General features: G+C 39.2%; 1 protein-coding gene across 6 annotated transcripts; it reads left to right on the forward strand.

The window, feature by feature from the left end:
* Positions 1-1035: 1035 nt before the first annotated feature.
* Positions 1036-25551, forward strand: hook3 (hook microtubule-tethering protein 3). 6 transcript variants are annotated; one of them, XM_086300493.1, is made up of 25 exons: positions 1036-1235; positions 9152-9237; positions 9490-9562; positions 9699-9749; positions 11097-11229; positions 11354-11421; positions 11706-11768; positions 13004-13087; positions 13558-13620; positions 14955-15118; positions 15226-15366; positions 15700-15787; positions 15950-16063; positions 16189-16299; positions 16660-16744; positions 16850-16919; positions 18398-18538; positions 18890-18977; positions 20497-20531; positions 20626-20708; positions 20865-20965; positions 21077-21181; positions 21322-21393; positions 23391-23527; positions 23691-25551. In XM_086300493.1, the coding sequence occupies exons 1-25, from the start codon at positions 1179-1181 to the stop codon at positions 23701-23703; spliced, it is 2226 nt and encodes a 741-aa protein (XP_086156619.1). In that variant the 5' UTR covers positions 1036-1178; the 3' UTR covers positions 23704-25551. The 6 variants fall into 6 exon arrangements, with proteins under 6 accessions (XP_086156619.1, XP_086156618.1, XP_086156621.1 ...); XM_086300492.1 differs by having other exon boundaries at positions 25074-25549; XM_086300495.1 differs by lacking the exon at positions 23691-25551 and having other exon boundaries at positions 23391-23648.

Below are 25551 nucleotides of genomic sequence, written 5' to 3' on the forward strand. Positions count from 1 at the left end.
TTTGGAAGCATCATGCAAGGGGCACTTTGTGCACAGACTTCGTGTACATGCCAAAATGCATGTCAGAAATGTGTAAAAATGCTGCTTCTCTCATACAATCTATTAACATAATTTCAAAGATATCACGTGCACTCATTTTCTCAGGGTTAGTGGGATTCCATCTAAATTAAATGGAATTGTGGCAATTGCATGAAGAAATCAAGTGGTTTTCTTTTATAAATCATTAGTTGCTTTTGATGGGAATTTTTTGTGTGTGGTTAGACCTGCTCCAACTTTTTTTTTTTTACAATAGAACAGAATAGCCCTTTATTGTCTTTGTGCATGTACAACAACATTTTTGTGTGGACTGATTCTGTGTGGATAATTTGAAAGCAAGAAAAATGATCCACATGTGAAAAAATATTCAAGACAGTTGCCAATTTTAGCAGGAGTGGATGTCCCCAAAAATCCACCCCTAGGTCAGACTATGCAATGCTCAAAGAAATTACAACAAACCTTAAGAGCTACAGCTAAACAACAATAAAAGCGCTATATAAATACAGGCCATTTACCATTTTACCATTTACCAATATCATCAGTTGAACAAGTTATTGAATCATATGTTGGACTTAGTTATTAACAAACTTTCTGTATTTTGGCTTAGTTTTCTTTTAAACCCCACTGGGTGTCTCACTGTGAGAAGTACCCTCTGGTGCTCTCTATAAGCATTTAGACTTATGCTTTTACGCAGCACTGAGTCAGCTGTATGTCTTCCCAAGCTTATGCGCTGCTTCCGTTTTGCTTGCCAGAAAAAAAAGTAATTTCCTTGGATTGTTTTGTTTTTTTGCCTGTGATTGTGTCTACATATTTTAGAACCATAAATAAATGAATGTTTCATTTGGTGCTTGTTTTGTGCTAGTTTTCAGATTCTTTTGAAATAATAATTGGTTGTGGACTAGCTTTTCATGTAATTAATACCTGACAGTACATTCAAAGTGAGAACTGCCCTTTAAAACGAACTATAGACTCCGCCCACACAGCCCGCCTCTGGTAGACGCCGGACTAGCGAACCAGCGAACCCGACCATTGGCGGACGGATTGTGAGACACCCAGAGAGCCAGAGATCTCGGGAGTGTATGAAGCTGACTATCAAGTTCAGGCTCTCTTCGCCACGTAAAGTCGGTCTACGTTAGATCACGATGAGTACATCAGAGTCTTTGGATCGTATGGAAGTGTGTGAAAGCCTCTTAACATGGGTAAGTAATCGAGTTATAGTTGTTTTTCCGCTGACAGACGGTTCTCCGGCGCCCCGGCGACGCTAGCTAGGCTAATGGTAGCTCGAAGAGCTAACGGGAGTAACGTTAGCTGGCTAGAGGAAAATGACTCGCCTCACAGTGGTTACGTATGCAGGCCAGCTGTTTGCTGTGTTTAGCTGCTGATGTGTTGGTTGCTAGCCGCCAGCACACCACATACCATGGCTTAACTATTGATTTTTGATTCATGCGCTGTGTAATCCGGCTTTTATCTAACGTTATTTGAGCTTTCGTTTACTAAATCCCTACCGAATGGTGTGTCAAACCGCATTGGCCTTGTTATGATTTAAAGCTTCTTTTGGTCAAACCTTTTTTGTCTTTTCTTATGGTATGAGGATAAACGCTCGGCGTCTGCTTTGGGGTTAAATTCCTGTCATCGTTGTTCAGTGTAGCATATTATTATGTTCGCCTTTCTTCCTCATTCCTTCTTCTGAATAAAATGTTAATGCTAAATAACTTCTTGGGCTTGGATTTTTAACCAGACATTACCCTATATTGTTGATGCTCAGAGGCTGAAAACTGGGATTTAAGCTAAAGGCGTCGGACTGTAGAGTCACGTGCTGCAGACTGGTATATGTTTACATTGATCAATGAGGTCTCCCAACACTGGGTTTCTAGAAAAGGCATAACACGTTGTACTTGGAAAGCTGTCACATCCTCATTTACCATAGTATGACGTGACGATTGCTGATGGTTAAACCAGTGACCTTAAGGTTAATAAAGTGCTGCTCAGGCATTTGACTGGATGGAACGTTATGAAAACTCTGCATGGAAAAATTACATGTTTTCACAATACTCTAGTGGTAGAAATGTCAGAATTGTATAATGGAAACATCTATCTGGTGTTGGTTATATTGGAGCCGAGTTCATGCATGCTACCCTGCTTCTCTAATGTCAGCATATCTGCACACAAGCTGGTTTCTGAGCAGGTTCACTTGGGTCACCTGGATGTTGTTGTGTGATACTTGAAGCCATAAAACATCCAGTGATTCCAGAAACTTCACTGAAGATGTGTCAAGAAGAGCAGTAGATGACCCCACAGATTAGTTTTACACACATAGCATAAAATAATTGATTCCCTTTGTGAAAAGGCCCAGTAAACCTTTGTCATAGTGATAATGGATCTGGCAAACATGCCTCACATACCTTACATGCCTATTAACAGTGAAGATACATCAGTGACTAATTAGGACTAAAACGAGACAAGTGTTACTGGTTTAGATTAGTGCAGCATTAAGATCAAGCATAGCTGATTTTCATGCATGTTCTTTGAATTAAATTTGCAAGTACTATTTAATGACTTTGTAAATACTAGATTTGTTTGGAGAAACACTATTTACCTTCCCAGCTTTCTAGTTCAAAGTCTATAATATCCAAATGTGTTTGCATGAAGAGCAATGCAGGCAATTATCCTTTAAATTCACGGTGAGCCATTCAGCTTCATGTATTCTGCCTGCTGAATGGTCCGCCTTGCAAGCGCCCACAGCTAAAACAAGTGGAATATTTCCCGGACTGAGAACACGTGATTATCTCCCACTGCATGCTACATGTGAGTGTGTGTAGCTTTGGTAATTATCCAGACTGTTAATGAAAAATTAACTAGATATTTAGTATATATATTATACTAATATATATAGTATAGATATTTCTCAACTCATACTTTAAATATATAGGGTTGCACATGACTGGAAAATACACATCATGTACTTTTACTGTCATTATATGAAATTACTGGATGTTTAAAAAGAATTAATGAATAAAAGCCACAGGATTTAATGTTTTTGTTGTTTTTCATTAATTTGCCCTTGGGAAGGTTTGGTATCACAGCAGGTAGAGCAGGTCATCTACTAACTGGAAGGTCGGTGGTTTGATCCTTTTTGATCCAGTCTGCGTGGCAGAGTGTCTTTGGGAACGATACTGAACCCAGAGTTATTCTTAATGCATGTATCAGAGTGTGAATGTGCAGCACTTAGATGCTGCACATTCACACATAGAGAGAAGTTATTGTGTGAATGAGACATGTTGTATAAGGCCAGAATGCTTGAGTAGAAAGCCCTATATGAGAATCAGCCATTTACCATTAAATCTGAGAAAACACACAGGAGATGGTTAGTCTGGTGTATTTATCAATGTTGTGATTTAGGGTTTCGATGCGCTGCAGATTTGAAAAAGGCTAATCCGGCCTCTTAATACGTGATCGCTTACATTCTAAACTTTATTTAGTCGTGCACACGTTCTCCACAGCTGAGCATGTCCTGACCCAGCTGTTACTGCAAACTTTTAGGTGTGGATTTCCTGTTGGGTCTCAGTCCACCCCATGTGTTACCACCAACTTATGTACTACAGCTGACATTTATAATAACATGATTGTTTATTGTTTTTGGTTGACTAGCTGAGTTTTTACTTTTCACTACACGCTCATTTCCAAAAGTACATATGAAACCAAGTTTACGTGTTGCAGTGGCTTATGAAACACATCTTGATGAAGCATTGTTTTGGTTCAGTGGCCCTTTATGGTCTATACTGTCAGTCAATGTGTTCTTATTAATGCAAGAATTATCTGTGATGGCCAAAAATGTTTGTGGTAAACCAGGTAGTCTAATGTGAAGTTCCTGGTCAACCCTTTTAATACACTGCTGACTCGTGAGCTGAACCTGAGCAAAATTGGAGCCTCCAGTTTACAATACCTCAGTTTACACGATACGTTTTTCATAACTATAGTTTGTATCAGTTAATGACCCATATGGAAAAAAAAAAAAAAAATATATATATATATATACAGTGGGGCAAAAAAGTATTTAGTCAGCCACCGATTGTGCAAGTTCCCCCACTTAAAATGATGACAGAGGTCAGTAATTTGCACCAGAGGTACACTTCAACTGTGAGAGACAGAATGTGAAAAAAAAATCCATGAATCCACATGGTAGGATTTGTAAAGAATTTATTCGTAAATCAGGGTGGAAAATAAGTATTTGGTCACCTCAAACAAGGAAAATCTCTGGCTCTCACAGACCTGTAACGTCTTCTGTACGAAGCTTTTCTGTCCCCCACTCGTTACCTGTATGAATGGCACCAGTTTGAACTCATCATCTGTATAAAAGACACCTGTCCACAGCCTCAAACAGTCAGATTCCAAACTCCGCCATGGCCAAGACCAAAGAGCTTTCGAAGGACACCAGGAAAAGTATCGTGAGATTTTGAGCCAAAACCTCCTTCCATCAGTGAGAACTTTGAAGATGAAACGAGGCTGGGTCTTCCAACATGACAATGATCCAAAACACACCGCCCGGGCAACAAAGGAGTGGCTCCGTAAGAAGCATTTGAAAGTCCTGGAGTGGCCTAGCCAGTCTCCAGACCTCAACCCCATAGAAAATCTGTGGCGGGAGTTGAAAGTCCGTGTTGCTCGGCGACAGCCCCAAAACATCACTGCTCTCGAGAAGATCTGCATGGAGGAATGGGCCAAAATACCAGCTACTGTGTGTGCAAACCTGGTAAAGACCTATAGTAAACGTTTGACCTCTGTTATTGCCAACAAAGGTTATGTTACAAAGTATTGAGTTGTATTTTTGTTATTGACCAAATACTTATTTTCCACCCTGATTTACGAATAAATTCTTTACAAATCCTACCATGTGGATTCATGGATTTTTCTTTCACATTCTGTCTCTCACAGTTGAAGTGTACCTCTGGTGCAAATTACTGACCTCTGTCATCATTTTAAGTGGGGGAACTTGCACAATTGGTAGCTGACTAAATACTTTTTTGCCCCACTGTATATATATCTCTTATAAAGTTTGTATCTGTGTATTGTGTCTTGTGTGAAACTTGTATGAAAAGCATACGAGAGTGAAAACAGATATACTGTAAGATCCATTGAAAAATTATATATAATTGTAATATAATGTAATATATATAATGAAACTTGTATGTTTTGGATACTTACTAAAACAATATATGAAAGTAATGAGAAAGTGGCCACTTTCATGAGTAAATCATATAAGTTTTTACTATTTCTTTTCCATATGGGGTGCTAGTAAACATGTCGCTTTTGCCTGGTTTCTTTTAACGCAGAGAAAAATCCAAGTGAGCTCCAAGCGAAGCAAAATTCCTCACTACAAATCACATGAGAATTTTCACTCCGCTTATTGGCCAGATGGATTTCCGGAAGGAGCAATAAAAGTAAACTACAGCAAGAAGGTGCTGTGTTCTGGACATTTGGAGAACATGGAAAATTTTGGGGTTTTTTTTTCACGGCTAATTGCTAGCCCATACAGACCTTTGCACATCTATAAACAAACTGCTCTGTAGTTCATTTGGAGCCGCACTGAGACCAACATCTTCAAAGGGTCTCGAATTGGTTGTTTTTGTCCACACCTGCGATTATTGTGTTCACAATCTATAAAAGTGAACCACACCAAGGGGGAAAACAAACCAGAGTTCGGTTTTAAACATAGGTTAGGGACTATAGTGGATATCTAGAAGGTATCTTTGGACCGCTTCCCACTTGTTTAAGAGAAGTTGCCTTGAGCAGGACAAAAGGGTAGCTGTCGAAGCAGTTTTTCATAAAAATCCAGGGTGTGCAGACGGTACTATTCCAGTAGTTGCTGAAGTGGTTGTTGGCCTCATTTTGCTCTCTCGTAAGTGCTTCAAGGCTTCTTGATTAGTATAATCGTAACAAGCTGAATGGAAGGTGATCCTGATAATTAAGAGGACATTTATTAGCCCAGTTTTGCTCTTGGACGAGTGCTTCAGGGTTCCACGATTAGTTTAATTAAAATAAGCTGATTGGAACATGAGCTGATGATGTCATTCAGAGGACATTTAGTAGCCTAGCGCTATCTCAAAAGTTGACATCCCATCTGAAATCAATAAAGTTTGAATTAGGCTTATATTATAAAATATTATATATAATATTTTACACTGGGGCTCATATTCTGTTGCCCTTTAGTCGAGGCAACACAAAGGTCTATCACCGAAGTTTTCTTTCCAAGACAGTATTTACCAAAGCATAGGAAATACTAACTAGATTTAGTCCTCTGTAACTACCGATTGCATGTATTTAGCTCTTGATTCACATAAACGTAGAGACTATAAAGGGGATGGATATAAAATTAAATCATATTTTTTATATTCAGTGATGTAATCCAGCATATTGGCGATAAACATTAGGTTTGATTGAAGGCTGATTGGCTATTTGTGACTGATGTAATTACTGGGTTAATTGTTTTTAGATTTGTGCCTGATCAACATTCAAGACACCAAATGTGACATAATTAACTAATCTCTAAAGGCGTTTTTATGAGGATAAGTGTACTGAACAGAATGATACTTGGCTTCATTCATGGAAAACGTGACTGCACAATGTCCTGCACCTGCACATAAAGCAACCCACCTGCACTGGTCAGCTTTGGCTTTTATTAGAAATCACATCAGCATACATTCCTTTCCGATGCTTTGTTATATAGTGTTACTCTATGTATTGCGCTGGTTTGGACAGTGGGACATGCAGCTAAAGCTGTCAAGCTCACATTACCATGAAAGCCACTATTGTTTAGAAAGAATAGTGTAGGATCTTTTTCAAGCTACAGCCACACAAAAATGAAAGGAAATTTTTATCAGTCAGCAAAGTGGAAAAGTAGCTGATTGATTTAAGATGACTTGAGGTAATACGTTAAATCAAGCACAAAAGCACATTGCGTGTCAGGGGCCGTGAATTCATTTCTTTTGTACAACTCTCACAGCGTGTTGTCAGCTAAGGACTGCCCGGCATAGTGTCACGTTTGTTAGTGGTCAGTGTGGTTTTTGCAGGGCTGGCTATTCCTTTATTTTCTTTCCTTGTCTGCCTTTCCTGCAAAAGGAAACGATGCAGACCAAATATTGCTGTTGTGCAGTACTAAGTTCATAACAATAGGGATCCATGCAGCCGTTTCTACTTAGATGTTTGTCTTGTCTCAGTTCCTCTTAACTCAGTGGCTGTTCAAAAGAAAAGGGATTTGTGTTGTTGCCGTGCTCGTATTTTAGTAACACATTTTAATACTGCCTAAAAAAGCTAACACAGCAAATGTTTTAAGAGGCAAGTCTTGCTATTATCGTCTATCCCAGTTCCATCAAATATAGGAAGTTAGTAAGTAACTGTATCCTGTACTTTAAAGCTGGCAAATGTGTTTAAGTGAGCTGGTAGATGGAGTGAAAACTGTGGGTGTGGGTAATCAGGTGAAGTTTCTCTGCCTTTTCCCCAGTAATTGGTGTTACATAATCACGACTATTGTTTAGGTTCTCTTTTGTGTTGGCTCCTGGCCAGTGTCTGGCTTTCTGTTCCTGCTGCCTAGGACTATTTGACAAATCGCTTATTTTGAAAGCAGTAATAGATAAAGTTTTGCAGCTAATTGGCCCCCCAATGTAATTACAGTGCAAAAAAAAAAGACAAGCGGAAAAGACTCAAAATTCGCATCTAAACTGTAGCGTTACCTTTCATGTCCAGCCTAAATACAACTCTAGTCTAAAAGCTTTCCTTGTAGATGGATGTTACTGCAATGTCATGCTCTCCTCATACCACATGAGCTGTGTCCTTCTAAGGTGCACAGTGTCAAGTGTCTTCTTGTTTACTAATCTTGTTCTTTCCTAATGATGAAATAGTGCCGTTAGTTGCTTTTCTGTGACATAATAACACACTTCCCATGGTCCCAGACTTAAATTGTTAACTTAAAATATAAATTAGTGTGAAACTGTTAAAATAGTTAGAAATCAAATTAGTTTAGTACAGTAAATTCATCCATCCATCCATTTTCTTCCACTTATCAATAAGTATGTGTGTGGGTGTGTAGAACAGTGAATTCATTTTTCATTTTTAATCTTGTTTAAAAAAAAAAAAAGATAAAACACTCAGTTTTAAATAAATGTTAAAACTCGGTAGTGACAGCAAACACTTGTAAAAGTCTTGGTCCAGTCAGTCTCTCAGACTTGCAGCGAGATAAACATGTATTCAGTTCAGCCTTTTCAATTTCAACCCCGGCATAACAAAGCAGGGTGGGAAAACGTACTAGACATGAATTAAAATGATGACACTCACAGAGACAAGCAGGTAGAACTGGGACAAAGTTGCTGGTGTCTTTTTGGTACCTCTGTGTCATTCATTCAGTTTATGTCACTCACAGAAAAATAGCTTGCCGCAAGAAACAAACCTCACTAACCTGTGTCGTTGTTGATGAGCAAAATATGTGGACGGCTGGTTGGCTTTTACTTTTAATAGAGGCCTTGCATTATGTATATACTATACTATATAATAGAAAGTGAGGGAGACAGAATTATGTACAAACAGGATTTTAACTAGGTTTTTCATCCCTTTTCTTAGTGTATCTTCTTCCTTTGGCTCTTGTAAAGTTGGCATGCAGACTGATATCACTTCTTTCTGGGCAACAGACTTTCTGCCAGAGGGGTATGCTACAGAAAAATATGGAGGGTAGGAAGAGAAGACATGTGAAATAGTTAGAAGGGACATAATGAAATAATGATATAATAGAAATTGAGCAGAATGACAAGTGAAGTCCGCAAGAGCAGTAAGTGTGAGTTCTTGTTAGTACTGTGGATGATTGAGAGTTATTAAAAGGCACCATTATAAAATTTGCAATGCGTACGGTGGATCTGCTCAGTGGACAGCAGATAAGTGTGTGATGATACTAGCCAGCATACAGCTGTGACAGTATGATTGTGAGCAAGGGATTCCCTAAAACAGGGCGTTTAATCTTATAATAGGTTTTTTCTAGTGTTTCAAACATGTTATGTTGTTTTCAACACACTGGTTACTCCTGTATAATTGTATAGTTTAGTTCTGTAACCAGCGCTTTGTTTACTTATTTCAGATCCAGACATTTGGAGTAGAGGCTCCATGCAAGACTGTAGAAGACCTGACAAGTGGTGTTGTCATGGCACAAGTTCTACAGAAAATGTAAGTAGTTACTGTTAATGTTTGTGTAGAAAGAAAATGCAATGTTTCTAATCAGTTTTTGATGAATTTTATTACATCATTGTAAAGTTTAGGTAAACAAATACAGTTTAATCTCTATAAAGTTATATTAAATCCATAGTCCACAAATGAATAAAAAAAAACCCAGTCATTTCATTTGGTATGCTTTTTTTTTTATTTTTACCAAAGCCCACTTTGCATTGTTTTGTTTTGTTTTTTGTCTGAAATTTCTAGAGATGTAGTGTATTTTAGTGATGCTTGGATTAGTAGAATCAAGCCAGACGTTGGAGACAACTGGAGGTTAAAGGTAAACATGACTTACTCTTGATTTCAATAATAGCAAAGTGTGCATGAGATGGGCTTTGTCAAATGGTCTCTTTTTTATCAGTATTTGCTGATTAAACCTGAATTTTACTAATAATATACGTTCCTCTCTTTTACAGATCAGCAATCTAAAGAAAATCTTGAAAGGCATCCTAGACTATATCCAGGAGGTGAGAGTATTTAAATTATTATAATGATTTTAAAATGAACTTTCAGTACTTTACATCCAGACATTCTTGTAGAGGAGAAGTGATTGTCTACTCTACTCCAGTCAGCTTAAGTCATCACAAGTCCTAATAATCCAGTTGTTCTTGAGGTTTCTGATGTGATTTTATTGTTTAAAATTTACTGTTTTATTGGATGTGATACAACTACCGATTGCTAGGTTGCTAAGACATTGCCATGGTGGTCTGTAGTTAATCGCGTTTACTTTTCAGGTTATCTGTCGTGTTGTTCTAGCTGAGGAGTAGGATAAGTTCATAAAGTGTGATACTTACTGGAAATGGAGACCATTCGACTTGTAAGTAAAAGTTGTGTCCTTTGAAACGTGTTGGCTGCAGCACTGAGGCACAACTTTTACTTTGTATAAAGCCCTTCATCATTTCTGGTTTGTTTCACTTTTGACAGTTTAACAGCTCGGAGAGTAGCTGGCAAGAGTTTGTCGACAAGTCCATCACTTCCAATCAAACTATAAACGCAACAATATAGTAGTGACCAAAACAATCACAAGGCGGTATTGCCATCTGGTTGAGGAATACACATTTTCCCCTTGCGACAGGTTACACAGGCCTATGTGCCTGGCACTCTAGCAATCGTTTTCCCAGCAACTACAGTCAACTTCCAGCAATGACTTGCAACTGGTCAGTGAATACTATTTCTTTCACTCATCTGGTTGCCAGATGGACTAAACCCCAAAACACTGTATATGTGTGTATATAATATGTAAAATACTTTAAAAAATGCAGACGTACAACTCACTTTTTTAAATTGTTCATAATATTGTGCGCCACCCCCCAGAACACACAACCAGAGCTTGGAGCTCACAGCTCGAGGGGACTGTGAAGTTCCTAGAAGGAACTCTGCTTTGTTCCAATCTGCCTTTATGTTTAAAGCTGGCAGGAAGTGGAATAAGCTCATTGAACTACTGTTTATTGCCACTCTTTCTCATGTGATGTTAAAAGGGGGATTCTCTTTTATCCTCTTGATCTATTTGTGTTTATGTGTGACAGTAATTGTTATATGGGATTTGGTGCTGTGTTACAGTCTGTGTTTTATTGAAGGAACTACCAGTTGAATTTGTGTTAGGATAATTTTTCCTTGCTTACGTGATTTTGTGTATTTGTGTTTATTGCTTGATCTCCCCGGTGACTGTGGATAGAAATGATCTAGTAACTGATGTAAATCTGGTAGAATGCATCTCTTCTCTTAGGAGATTCATGTTCTTGTGCATTGACCCTGATAAATAAATACAAACCAATACAATGTATAGCCCTTACATATTTCATCCTTGTCTCTAGGTCTTAGGCCAGGATATTAATGACTTCCCACTACCTGATGTTAATCTTATTGGAGAACACTCTGATGCAGCTGAGCTTGGAAGGATGTTACAACTTATATTGGGCTGCGCTGTCACCTGTGAACAGAAACAAGGTGAATATTGGATTTAAGAGGCCCATGTTCTGTGTTGTCTCCCTGCTTTACCCACTGATTCAGAAAGTTATGTGCTACTTTATACTTACTTACTCTTAATTTTGGTTTTCTCTCTAATCCCTAGAATACATCAAAACCATAATGGTGATGGAAGAATCGGTGCAGCATGTTGTCATGACTGCCATCCAAGAGGTACCTTGTTATCTATTTTAGACCTTTAAAAAGTATTATGTGCATATAATAACTAATAAATGAAAGTAAGAGTCTTTGATTCTTGCTTTTTAGTGATCAACAGCTAACTGGTCACATTTTTATGGATAAAAAAACACACTCTGGTCACTGGTATTGTTAATTATAAATTTGAAACCTATTCGATTCAGGAATGATGATAAATAGTAATATTGATACCAATAAAACTAATGGTATCCATCGCTAGTGTTGTTTTCACTTCTAATCATTTTTGTTTGTATCTGTAGCTGATGACTAAAGAGACTCCAGCTACAGGAGGAACTGACTCATATGTGGATCTGGACAGACAGGTATGTAGATTTCAAGCTTTGACAAGCTCCTATGCAGCATTTCACTCAGGTTGAGATCTAGACTTTGACTCCGTCATTGCAACAGTGTGATCGTTACTTTTTCAGCAATCTCTTGTACATTTGCTGCTGTGCTTGGTCTGTTGACCCAATTTTGGCCATGCTGTCAGACAGATGGCCTCACATTTGACTCTTCAATACTTTGGTATACAGATCGGTTCATGATCCACTCAATTACTATAAGGTGCTTCGTACCATCTGTCAGCCATATCCTGTGGCTGACAAATGGTAGGAGGTGTGCTGATTGGCTGTATTTGGTTTTTCCTCTGCATCGTCACCAAACATCTCCGGTTTGGTCTCGTCTGTCGTCTGTCCAAAGATCTGCTCTTTTCCAGAGCTCTTGTGCTTTGCTCAGATGTAGCTTTGCAAACCTAAGCCTTGTTTCTATGTTTGTTTTAGTGGGGAAAAAATCCTGACAACCCATCAAAACTATCCATACTTGTATACTTGTTCAGTCTTTTTCTATGAATTTTTTCTCATAATCATGTTAGAGCAAAGAACAGCATAGGCTTGAACAAAGTTGTGAAGGTAGCCAGCAAAATAATAGTTTTCCCACAGTCTACTCCTTGCTGTATATGAGCAGCAGGTAGTGTGAAAGGGCTGAGCTATTGTGCTGAGCCAGATTCATCCCCTTCAGAGAATTTGAACCACTTCCTTCAGGCTGCAGACGGAGAAGAACACGAGTAAGATGTCATAGGATCTAAACTTTTTTATTACCTGTGCAGTAGCGTTCTTTAGTTTTATGTCTCTCTTATTTACCTTGTGGATTTTTGTTTGGTTTTTTTTTTTTGGGGGGGGGGGGGGGGGGTTGGAGGATTATGTCTTATGATTTTGTGTACTTGGAATCTTTTGGATGTAAATTTAATAAAAACAATAAAAACAACAATGTTTTTATTGTTGTGTGTAGTTTTACTGCTTTTATATTGTCTTTCTATAAACCTTCTTTGCTATTGGATTAGATTGAATTAAAATTATTATTATTATTATTTTTTTGATCAGTGAATCCACTGATTAGCAGCACCTGACTGCTACTTACCCTCTTAATTTATATGAAAATATTAAGGATGTACTTAATTTTTCACAAGTCTGCATGGAATTGTTTTCCTTTTTTATTAAGTGTACTACATAAAACATTTTGAGGAGCAGCAGTTCTTGATTTATGCTTAATCTGTTTTCAGCTGAAGAAGACAGTTGAGGAGCTGAATGATGCTTTGGCTACCAAGGAAGAGATTGCCCAGAGGTGTCGCGAGCTTGACTTGCAGGTTGGTTTTGTATGAATAACGGCCAGTGGTTTTAGGCTCTTCACAGCTAGCACCGTGTACATTTACTCTTCCACTACACTCCACTACAACCTATTACAATAAGGTTGTGAACAACTTTTCTGCTCTAACTCATTTGTTACATAAGTGTCATACTTCATAATATAGTTTACAGATATTTTTAGTTACACTTTAAAAGCAGCTCCATTTTTGGATTGATGTCATCAAAATTGTTGATTCAGTTGCTACTGATTGGCATGTCCCATAGTTCCTTATTTAATAATTGCCTTGCCAAATTGGCGATCTGACCCACCAGCCCAAAATCTTCACTGTAAATGAAAGACTGTTAATTGCAGTTGTTGCCAAAAAGTGGAGCTGTAATTTAAAGGGATACTTGCTCTCCACTTGTGTTGAATCAGTTTCCTCTTATCTTTCCTCTTTACTCTTTCAATACTGTTTGCCTTGGTTTAAAGGCTCTCCGTGCCCAAGAGGAGCGTGATAGACTGAGGTTAGACTTTAATGAGCTAGAAGAGAGGGTAAATCCAGACTTTATTTTCTTTGTTTCTTTCTTATGTTCATGGTGTGTGATTTTCTTTAGCCTGCTTGCAACAGGTTCCCCTTTTCCAAATTCTGTGTGCATGTATGTGTACACATTTGTGCACAAGCATTTGTGCACAAGCATTTGTGCACAAGCATTTGTGCACAAGCATTTGTGCAACTGTACACATTGTCCTGTTGGAGCACACCAGGCACAACTGCAGTTTGGTCTGGCTGTGTCAGATGTGGCTTTCTTTTACCTTGGTGTGTCCCATGCTTTTCCACAGCAATAGTAGAAAGCGAGGGAAATAGGTTAACATTTGAATTCAGAAATGAATCACTTATTGGAAAAATGCGTTCATCACTGTTTAAACATTATGCAGTCTTCAGATTTTTATTTTTTATTTTTTTGGTTGCATAACTCTGATCAGCAAGCAGTCAGCAAAATTATTAAGCCTGTACCTGAAGGCACTTGGTATCTTTTGAGGAACCCGTGTGCTGGTTTTGGAATTAATTGCAGCTGATTTTCACCCTGTTTCCTGCGTTTTGAGCTGCACGGTTCGCATCTTTGATGTGATACAGTTTTGTTGCCATAAGGGAATTTTCACAAGGAATTTCGTAGGAATTTTAGACATGGAAGTGTTAAGCTTTTTAGAAGAGAGAGTGAGTCACACCATATTAGTTTAAAATGCATTTTTAAATAAAATAAAAAAGAGCAAATAGATTCACTAGATAATTTTCCTAAAGTCCCAGAAGGATTAAATTATTTTCCAGTGTTTTAAGGCATGTTTATAGACTTGATCCAGGCAAATTAATAAAAATCCCTTCCTTATTGACTGATTATATTAATTTTTTAAAGAAGGTTTGTATTTTCTCTCAACAAATTATATCAATATATCTAATTTTTACTGTTTACTTTAAAATGCAGCAGCAGCTTTTGCTTTGCTTTGCCCATCACACTGAGAAAACACCAACCATGTAGCTCTCTCTGCCATGTTGGAGTTAATTGATTTGCCTTATTAAGGTGTGTTTGGTGTGTGTTTGTTAAACTAATGGACCTGGATGCTGTGAAGGAAACAAGCAAATTAAAGTAGCTTACCTACATTGTGAAAGTTATAAATCATCTCTAACTTGTTTCCCTTCTGCATCTCTTCTTTTCATGTGTTTAAAATCCCTTCAATCGATCATTTCCACACCTTTTGTGTTCCCGTTAATCTTTCTTTTCTCCACGCTGTCCCATTTTTCACCTTTTCTTATCCCATTCCTCTCATTTCACTCATGATTTCGTGTATCCCATTCTTTGGCCTTTTCTTCAACACTTCCCTTTCTCCAGGTGGCAGCCCTGCAAGAGGAGAAGAGCAGTTTGCTAGCAGAAAACCAGGTCTTAATGGAGAGACTTAACCAGTCTGACTCCATAGAGGATATAAACAGCCCTGCTGGACGCAGACATCTTCAGCTGCAGACGCAACTGGAGCAGCTACAGGAAGAAACCTTCAGGTCTCGATTTGCATGCAACGTGGAAAGGAATTTCAACAAGTCAGGGTTGAATTGATTAATGCCCAAAATCTGCAGGCTCAATGACACTTGTTTCTAATTCCCTCTAGGTTGGAGGCAGCAAAAGATGATTACCGGATCCGTTGTGAGGAGCTGGAAAAAGAACTTTTGGATGTGAAGTCCCAGAATGAAGACCTTACATCACTGGCTGATGAGGCCCAGTCTCTAAAAGATGAGATTGATGTCCTCAGGTATTTTGAGGATGCAAAACGAACCCTTAACATATTAAAATTATTAAATTAAAACAAACTAAAAAACTAATAAGACAGGAGCTTTGTTGTTTGTAGTAATTCTAGCTAAGGTGCTGTGAAGCACACGTTTTAATTTTAGCATTCATTCATTAGTAGATGTATTGGCCTAAAGACAGAAAATAAAAGAGCCAAGAAAACACTATGGCTTAAAAAACTTTTAGCTTTACAGCTTGTTATCTGTCCATAAACTAAACTTTAACTAATCCAGTGTGGAAATCAGCAGGATCAGTATGACAGTGGTGAAAATAAAACTGCTTGTTGTTTTCATCGCAGGCACTCATCTGACAAGGTGTCAAAACTGGAGGGCACCGTGGAACACTACAAGAAGAAACTGGAGGACATGGGACTGCTCAGAAGACAAGTACAATCTCTCACTCACACGCGCGCACACACACACACAGCAACTTTAATACAGCTTTTATTCTCATGAGTGCTAACACTGCAGTTCTTGAAAATGTGTAAATCAGATTGTGAAACATGACTTTCAGTCTAAAAAAAAAAAATGTATGTCCGTATTTTCCAGAACAAGCTTATGGAAGAGAAAACCACAGCTTTAATGCAGGCTAATGTTGGCTTAGAGGAAGAGCTACGAAAGGCGAATGCTGCCAAAGCCCAGTTGGAGACGTACAAGAGACAGGTACCTGTTCCTAAATAAATAAGTTTTACATTTTCCCAGTCTTAGTACTGTTTTACAATTTTCATGCTTGTGTAATAATTTTTTAGCGATCAGGTCTTCTTTTGAACTGTCATCTCTCTTCACAGGTGGTTGAACTTCAGAACAGACTGTCAGAGGAGTCTAAAAAGGCGGACAAGATGGAGTTTGAGTATAAACGCCTCAAAGAGAAAGTCGATTCTTTACAAAAAGAAAAAGATGTACGTATATTTAATGTGACTAAAATTAGGACTGATGACATACAAAAGAATTACTTTAATTTTTTGTTTGTTTTGTTTTTATGAAATATGCCACTTTACTGTTCTTTCAGACCTGTTTCTCTTTTTAGATGAAATCAAATTTGTTACAGCTAGAAAAGCCAAACCTTGTAACTTAGCATGAGAGGAAATTTTGACCAAAGGCTCTTGATAACTGGTACTTGCGCAGCTGTCTGGAAAGTATTTTACTGGAAATGTTTTACTACTAAGCACACTGATGTTGATTCCAGATCCTGCACTTCTGCTGTTTGACCTTCTGTCTGTCTCGCTCATTCACACGTTTGACTCTTTGTCTCTTTATAGCGTATGCGAAGTGAGAGAGATTCATTGAAGGAAACTATTGAGGAATTACACTGTGTTCAAGCTCAAGAGGGACAGTTCACATCAGGTGAAGAAATGTCTTTGTCCTGAAATATAATAGGTGTAGCTTTGCCTCTTATAAGTTTAATGAATTCTTGCTCATCTTATTTACAACTAATATCTGTATTTAAAGGTTTATTCCCATTGGGTAGCAACGATGGTTCTGATTCACTGGCTGCTGAGATCACCACTCCAGAGATGCGGTATGTGTGTGTGTGTGTGTGTGTATATGTTTTAACCCATATGTTTTTGTGCCAGTTTGATTATTTTAAATGAAAGAGAAGAATAATGATATTAGATCATCCTAGAAGTTGGTTTTTAAAATAAAAAAGAACAAAAAACTAATAACTGAGTAACAAATACAACAGCAAACTATGCAAAAAGAATATAACTAATGCTCTGGTAAAATAAATTCACTTTTTAAGGCTTGATTCCTAAATTTTGGATAGTAAAGTATGTCTCTAGTGTAATTTATTTTACAACCAGATAGTTTCAAGCCCGCTTCAAGGCTTTCTCTGCTGTTTTATGGTGGATGGGTTTAGCTTAAAAACCCTGTAGAGCGTTATGTAATAATTGAGTGTGAGTTACATCAGACTGCCAGCAGCTTTCCAGGACAGCTGGATTTTCTGTTGGCTGGATAATATGCTTAAATTTTTATTCAGTACTTGTGAACCCAGGAAAAATGTGGATTTGTATACAAATCTTCTAAAAGCTACTTTCAGGGAGAGGGAAGGTTAACCCCATCCAGGCAGTTCATTTACTGTAAAGGTAAATGATGAAAACATGTTGTTTTGTGAATGACTAATGACTTTATGTTCCAGTTGATGTCTTTTGGTGACTTTTCAGTATCAACATGCTGCTTTTATAAGAGGCACCTGTTGCCTGTTCATTTGATCTGAACTGTAAAACAGGGAGTCGCACTCGCAGCTGAAAATTCAGTCCCTCAGCCAACTGCACCTCACCTGAAAGTCGTAGTCAGTACCTGTAGTCAGTAATAAATTGTTTGGAAACAACAGTTCTTCAGTTGGAATGGATTCATGTGCCATGCCCTAAAAACAGGGCTTGACACAAAGCTTCCTACCCATCCTGCTGTTTTGGTGATTAGCTGAATGTAAGGCTCTCAGGTGCTTTATATTCATTTGGCTGTCTGTCACACTAGAGCCCAAGACAAGGCTGGCCTCAAGCTTTATCTCCTGCTGTATTAAATACAGGGAATATCCAACCAAATTTGTGTAGATAACATTTTTGACTCAAGTGTGGAATTTGTCAGATTTAACCCACTGCTGTAACACTGTCAGGAGCACTAAAACGGAGCAGGCCATAGGTATAATTCATTAAGCAGACAGTGTTGTAATAAGGTGATTCACTACAGTGATTAGTTACGCTGAAGTGAATATCTCACTTACACTCACTACTTGACCTGAGCTTGCTTGTGTGTATGTTTCCGTGCACAGGAGTACACCATTTCAAAGTGAGCCCTCTTCCTGTTGTGGTTGAGGTTTCCCTTTCTGCACGTTGTGCCCTATACTAACACGAGATGATAAAATAAATAAATAACAAAATATTGCGAATTTTAAGTTCATCATTTAGACCAATATTCTGAAGCATTTTTGAGACTGTGGTATAAAACAAGAATGCTTGTTATTTGAGTTTAATGCTCTTGATGCTTCTGTGTTTCTAGAGAACACGTGATTCGTCTTCAGCATGAAAACAAGATGCTGAAACTGGCTCAGGAGGGATCAGACAATGAGAAGATCGCTCTGTTGCAGAGTCTACTCGAGGATGCCAACAGGAGAAAAAATGAACTGGAGACAGAGAACAGGTTGGCATCGAGCACAAAGACATATAGCTTATTGGTATTAACAGGAAATCACCTATTACTGAACCCAGTGTCTCACTGATATAGAATCTGAGAAGAGCAAACAATAATATTGTTCTTCCTTTTGGTCTGTTCATATTAATATTGAGCCACATTTTCACTTGTGTGCTGGAATGTGGGTGATTCTCGCCTTTACTTCTCCACACAGTTGTTCTTGTCTTTGTTGTATTTCAGTGAATGACTTATCAGCTAAAAATCTCCTTCTAATATTGGATCTACAACAGTTTATTTTGCAGTTTGGTCACTGATTTGTTGAAAATAACACTGTGGTGAAACGTTGTACTTGTTATCTAGGTTGATAAATCAGCGCTTGATGGAGGAACAGAGTCAGGTAGAGGAGCTACAAAAGAATCTTCAAGAACAGGGTTCAAAAGCAGATGATGTAAGTAAATGCTTGTACTCATGTACTCATACTGTGTTTAATTCCAGCACCAGTTTACTGGCGGCAGTAAACACAGAAAGCAATCAAACTACACTTCAGAGAGTGCAGTGCTCTGTTTCTACTGACGGCTTAGGTCCTGGAAAGTCATGTGCAATAGTGAAAAAGGCAACGAACATTTTTTTCACAACATCAGCCTTTTTAATTCTTGTGCTTACCTCAATGCACTGTAAACATTAACAACTTCTAACAGCTTTTGCATTCCCCTTTCTGCGCATATGTCATTTTATTTATTTATTTACAATTATTTCTGCTGTAGCATTAGACACACTAGCTTTCTTGGGATGATGTCTAGCCATGTTAAAGACAGGTGTTTGAGGCTTGATTGCGACAGTGAACGAGATTAATACAAGCTCCTCAGCAATTCAGCAACTCTAATTTTTCTCCATCTTATTAACACATTTGCCTGCCGCCTCACCTCTGATGCTAAATGTTTTCATGGCCCTCCTCTCTGTTCCTTGTCTCTTTCAAACTAGTTCCTAGTATGGGACAACAGATTTTTAAGAAAATGCGATTTGGAGCATCTCCCAGGAAGGTTGATGTGAGGAAGAGAGTTTACGTGCATGTTTAACTTTGTCTTTACTGCCTGATTAACACTGATCTAAAACTTGTTTTCTTTTGTGGGGTTTCTGGTTTAATTTCTTGTCCGTCACTGTAGATCTTAGATCTCAGTATCAGCCTCATCTTTCCTTTCACTCAATATCACGAGAACAGTGTCTAAAATCATGCAACAGAAAGAAGAGAATGGAAAACTATTTCCCTCAAATAACATTGAAAGTACAGATGCAACATTTATGTGAGAATCAAAGATGTGAAACTGTCAGATTATTATGTCACATTTGGCACCTCTTTTTAATTTTTGCCATTTTGTTCTTTTGTTATTGTTATTTTCCAACTGTTCTCCACTGTCAGACTATAGTAAGTATATCTTTGTGATTTCAGCAAGTTGCAGCTTTTAGACTTTTCAGTTCTGATGTTTGCATAGCTTTTTAAAACATATTTATATTGACAAGAATGTGTAACCGAATGTAGCATTTACACTTTAGAGTAGTAGCAAGTCGCAAATATTCTCTGTTCTTGTGAGTAGTTTTAAATCCCCTCCCCTGATAGAAACCCCAAAGTCCTTGTCTTCTCCTCTAGCTTCCCTGTAGCAATCGGAGCATGTAATCTCTCAGTACTCTGAAAATGAGTTTTGTCTATACTGGCTGCACGTCGCCTTGATGTCAAATTGGGGACTGGTGCTGATTCAAAATGTAAAGAAATTAGGTTCCTGCTTTAATTGTACATTCTCAGTATCATCAACACTTTGACTATACTGAAGGTCTCTTCATCTCTTCATCTTTCCACATCTTGGATCATGATCTTTTCCAAAAACAGTTCAACGTACAGGAATGATTGAATTTTGATACCACGATTTCTAACACATTCGCCCGTTTTGTTTGTTTTCTTCTTTTTCTTCCAGTCTTCTATTTTGAAGAAGAAATATGAGGAGCACATGTGAGTGTGTTTTAACTTAATTTGCCCATGTCGCTTAATTCTGCATTTCATATTGTGAGCTACCTGATATAAGGTGCAATGTTCTTTTTCTTAGGGAAAAAGTACAAGAGCTGAATAATGAGCTGCTGAAGAAAAATGCCTTCATTGATGAAATGGAGCCGAAATACAACACCAGCAGTGAGTTTACGGTGATATCTGAATATGCAAAACACGCTGACATTTAAAACATTTTGTGTGTAATGTTGCTGTACAGGTAACTCTTCATGCACTGACATTAAAATGTATGAGTCAGTTTAAAGGAAATCTAAACTAAGATGCTGTTTCCCCTCTCAGTCCAACGAGTGGAGGAGCTGGAAGAGGCCTTGAAGAAAAAAGATGAAGACATGAAACAGATGGAGGAGCGATACAAGAAATACCTCGAAAAAGCCAAGAGTGTGAGTAAATGTTTACTAGCAAAGGGTCCATAAATGAATAGTCTTCTTTAGGGCGGGCTGTATGGGACACAAAAAAAAAACCCAAACATAACCTGAATGTGTCCTTCACAGGTAATCCGAACACTGGACCCCAAACAGAACCAAGGTTCAGGTCCTGAAGTCCAAGCCCTGAAAAACCAGCTGCAGGAGAAGGAGAGGATGTTGCATTCACTGGAGGTAATCAATTATCTAGTTGGGAATTAGGGTGCCTGAAAAAAGGGCCTGGCAAAATAAGTAATAGACTCATGTGCCAATATTTGTTTTAGAAACATCCTCCACTCTAAGGTTGATTTTGCCTTCATGTTTCCTCCAAACAGAAAGAAATGGACAAGACAAAGAGCCAAAGAGATCACGAGGAGAAACTGATTGTGTCAGCCTGGTACAATATGGTAAGGAGCACCTATACAGTCTGAAGCAAATCCTGGTGATACAGACGATTGGTCTTCTTTTTAAAATGCACTGTGGCACATACAGCTGAGATTTGTGGCCAAGCAAGTACACTCAACAAAAATATAAACGCAACACCTTTGTTACTGCTCCCATTCCCCATGGGATGGACGTAGAGACCTAAAATTCATTCCAGATACACAATATAACCATCCCTCCCAAACAGTGGTCACAAATCAGTCCAAATGTGTGGTAGTGGGCACATCTGCTATATTGAGATAATCCATCCCACCTCACAGGTGTGCCACATCAGGATGCTGATCTGACATCATGAGTAGTGCACAGGTGTACCTCAGACTGCCCACAACAAAAGGCCACCCTGGAATGTGCAGTTTTGTCTCACAGCAAGATGCCACAGATTGCAGTTTTTTCTGCCTGTCTGGGGACCCAGAACCGGTCAGTATCTGGTGTGACCACCATTTGCCTCATGCAGTGCAACACATCGTCGCTTGGAGTCTATCAGATTGTCAATTGTGGCCTGTGGAATGTTGGTCCACTCCACTTCAATGGCTGTGCGAGGTTGTTGGATATTCGTGGGAACTGGTACACGCTGTCGTATACGCCGGTCAAGCACATCCCGAACATGCTCAATGGGTGACATGTCCGGTGAGTATGCTGGCCATGCAAGAACTGGGACATTCTCAGCTGCCATCTGCCCTGAACAATGTGAACCATGATTCATCCGTGAAGCGCACACCTCTCCAACGTGCCAGACGCCATCGAATGTGAGCATTTGCCCACACAAGTCTGTTACGGCGACGAGCTGGAGTCAGGTCAAGACCCCGATGAGGACGACGGGCATGCAGTTGAGCGTCCCTCAGACGGTTTCTGACAGTGTGTGCAGAAATTGTTTGGTTGTGCAAACCAATTGTTCCAGCAGCTGTCTGGGTGGCTGGTCTCAGACGATCTTGGAGGTGAACCTGCTGGATGTGGAGGTCCTGGGCTGGTGTGGTTACACGAGGTCTGCGGTTGTGAGGCCGGTTGGATGTGCTGCCATATTCTCTGAAACGCCTGTGGAGACGGCTTATGGTTGAGAAATGAACATTCAATGCACGGGCGACAGATCTGGTTGACATTCCTGCTGTCAGCATGCCAATTGCACGCTCCCTCATTGCTTGTGGCATCTGTGGCATTTTGCTGTGAGACAAAACTGCACATTCCAGGGTGGCCTTTTGTTGTGGGCAGTCTGAGGTACACCTGTGCACTACTCATGATGTCAGATCAGCATCCTGATGTGGCACACCTGTGAGGTGGGATGGATTATCTCAATATGGCAGATGTGCCCACTACCACACATTTGGACTGATTTGTGACCACTGTTTGGGAGGGATGGTTATATTGTGTATCTGGAATGAATTTTAGGTCTCTACGTCCATCCCATGGGGAATGGGAGCAGTAACAAAAGTGTTGCGTTTATATTTTTGTTCAGTGTAATAATAGCAATACACAGAAATAGCTACTGTCAGGAAGTAATTCATAGCTGAACAAAGCATCTACTAAAGCATTGAAAGACAAAAATGTTATAATTGGAGCTTTTTTTAAATGTTGCGTATGTTTTCTGCTGTAGATAACAGATATAATACATTTCTCTACCACAGAGGGTAAACACCCCTTTTTGTTTGCCCAAGAAAATCACCACTAGATGGCAGCACAGACTATTCAATAACGTCAATGGCTGTTTGCTCATTATATATCTCATCAGTTGCTGGTATTATTGTTCATGAGCTGCTAAATCAGCACTAATGTTGAATGTCAGCTAATTTAATTTCCTATACCTCAGGCTTGGTGGACTAACTAGCAGATAATCTAATGACTGTCTTAATATGTGTGTTAACAGTCTGCGCTCCTTCTTGAGGGCTGTCTTTGACTTGGAGTGTTGCTGATTTGTAGTGACTTTCAAATGGGGCCTTAAGCTTTCCTCCTCTGTTTCTTTTACCAGGGTATGTCTCTGCAGAAGAAGGCTGCTGAAGATCGACTCGCCAACACTGGTTCTGGTCAGTCTTTCCTGGCCCGGCAGAGACAAGCCACCAGCACCCGGCGCCAGTATCCCGGTCACGCCCAGTCAGCTACCGCCAGGTAGATGGCAGTAGGGCACGAAATGCTGCAGCCAGCTATTTTACAAGTCCCCCGGACGATGTGCCTATTTTGAGGCGTTCTGTTTTCATTCATTTCTAATGGAAGTAAATGTTTTCCTGCATTTCCTGCCGATTGATTTTCTTTTTTTTTCCTTCTTGATCAGATCCATGAGGTAGAGATGCCAAGAAAGGTTGCCCCCAAATCTTGCACCTTTTTTTTTTTTCCTCCTCCCCCTAAGCGTATTTTACCTTGACGCCCATCATGCAAGACTTCTACCTTTTATCAGGCTTCAGCATATTTAATAGGTTCTGACCAATCACACCAAACATCCTTTCTTCCTCCCTCTCTACCACTGACCTTCTTGAACCTGTGCTATGTAGTAAACTTGTGCCATGCAGGTTTTCCAGACTGCAAGGCTCAGAAGAATCGCGTGTCCTTGTCAAGTTACTGTAATTTTTGATAAGAGGAACCGCTCTACCTGTTCATGCAGTATTTATGCACATCTCTACCTGTAGTAACATTTTCAAGTTCAGCTTGTTTTTTGCAGTGGACTTGACAGCTTTTCTGTCCTGCGTCATCTATTGTAACTCTTTATGATGTAGCTTTAAGGAGGTAAAAGCAACTTTTAGTTTAATGTGTCAGTGTTTCATTTCAGTCTCGACCAGCAAATACATCGAAGCATAGGATTATGTAATGTCTCGTGTAAATCTTTGATTTGCTTGCTAAATGTTCTAACTGATTTAATTGAGTGATTTCAAATAGGACTGCATGATTGTTGGTAATGGTGCAGCAATAATTGTGAATGGTAGCTTTTTTTCCCGAAGAAAAAAAAAAGACTTCTTTAGGTTTTGAAATTGTTCCAGGTGGTGCAATTTAAGACTTGATAGATTTCCTGTGCTAGTGTACATACTGGTGTAAATTAGTTTTAAGTATCTAAGAGAACAAGGAGCCACCAGCATTTACAGAGTTGACAGACAACACCTTATGTGCCATAGTGTTTGATATAAATGTCTGTACCTTGGCAATCTGTCAGGTTTACCTTCTCCCTAATATGACGTGACAAAATAATGTATTCACAGAACGTTTAGCGGTGAGATGGTTGGAGAGTTTTAGACCTGAGGACTGTCTGTTGAAAGAGATTTAGTTTCTGGATCATCTGCAGAGTGGACATGAAGACCTGTTCAGTGTCACACATCAGAGTGGACTGTTCCATATCACTTTCTATAATCAGCTCATTGCTGTCACAGTAAAAAGCACTTTTTTTCCAGGTTTGCTAAAGGGTGTTTAAAATGCGCACTACATACAGGTATATAACTTTAAATGGGAGTCTTAAATAGGGTATGCTTTTCTCAATATGTGTTTAACCGATTGTTTGTTCCGTTGTCATTTTCCAGTTTTAACGCATATCAGGAATCATAACTTACTAACCTTGAAATAATTTTGCTTGGTGTTAGATCAGGAGCAGATTGTTGATTTTAGGCTAAAAAGCCCTGCCATCTGACCATTACTTCTTTTCTTTTTTTTCTTTTTTCCCCTCCCTCAACAGCAATGTCCCTGCATGACTGGCACACCAATGACCTGCCCGAGCCTTGTGTAGCCTGGCCTGTTCTTTATGTGGCCTACACTGACCCCCAGCTGGGCTAGGCTGTGGCACGCGTGCATGAACTACCTACCTGTTTGCATGACTTTGCATTGACTCAAGTCTGCGAATAACCAGCCCACTAGCAGCAGCGCGAGCACTAACAACCCTCTGCGGTGTCACGCATTATAACCTCCAGACAAACCCGGGGAGGAACGGGATTGGAAAAGAAAACCTTCGCTCTCCTTTCCCCTGTTAATTTTTCCACCATTCCGACTCCTTTCCCCACACCCTGATGCTCTTTGTTACATTCTCTCCTCCTCCCCTCTTGTAGCCTTCATAAACATGCCTGCTTGTTTGCTTCCACACTGCATCAAGTCTGTTACACCTACACAGCAAAATCTCCAGTGTTAAATTAACACTAGAGAGTGTCTATATGGGTCCA

The sequence above is a fragment of the Aulonocara sp. 'chitande type north' Nkhata Bay genome, linkage group LG7 (genome assembly GCF_057382095.1).
Source record: "Aulonocara sp. 'chitande type north' Nkhata Bay isolate Kocher_YH1m ecotype deep benthic linkage group LG7, A_spYH_male_GT1.1, whole genome shotgun sequence".
NCBI lineage: Eukaryota > Metazoa > Chordata > Actinopteri > Cichliformes > Cichlidae > Aulonocara > Aulonocara sp. 'chitande type north' Nkhata Bay.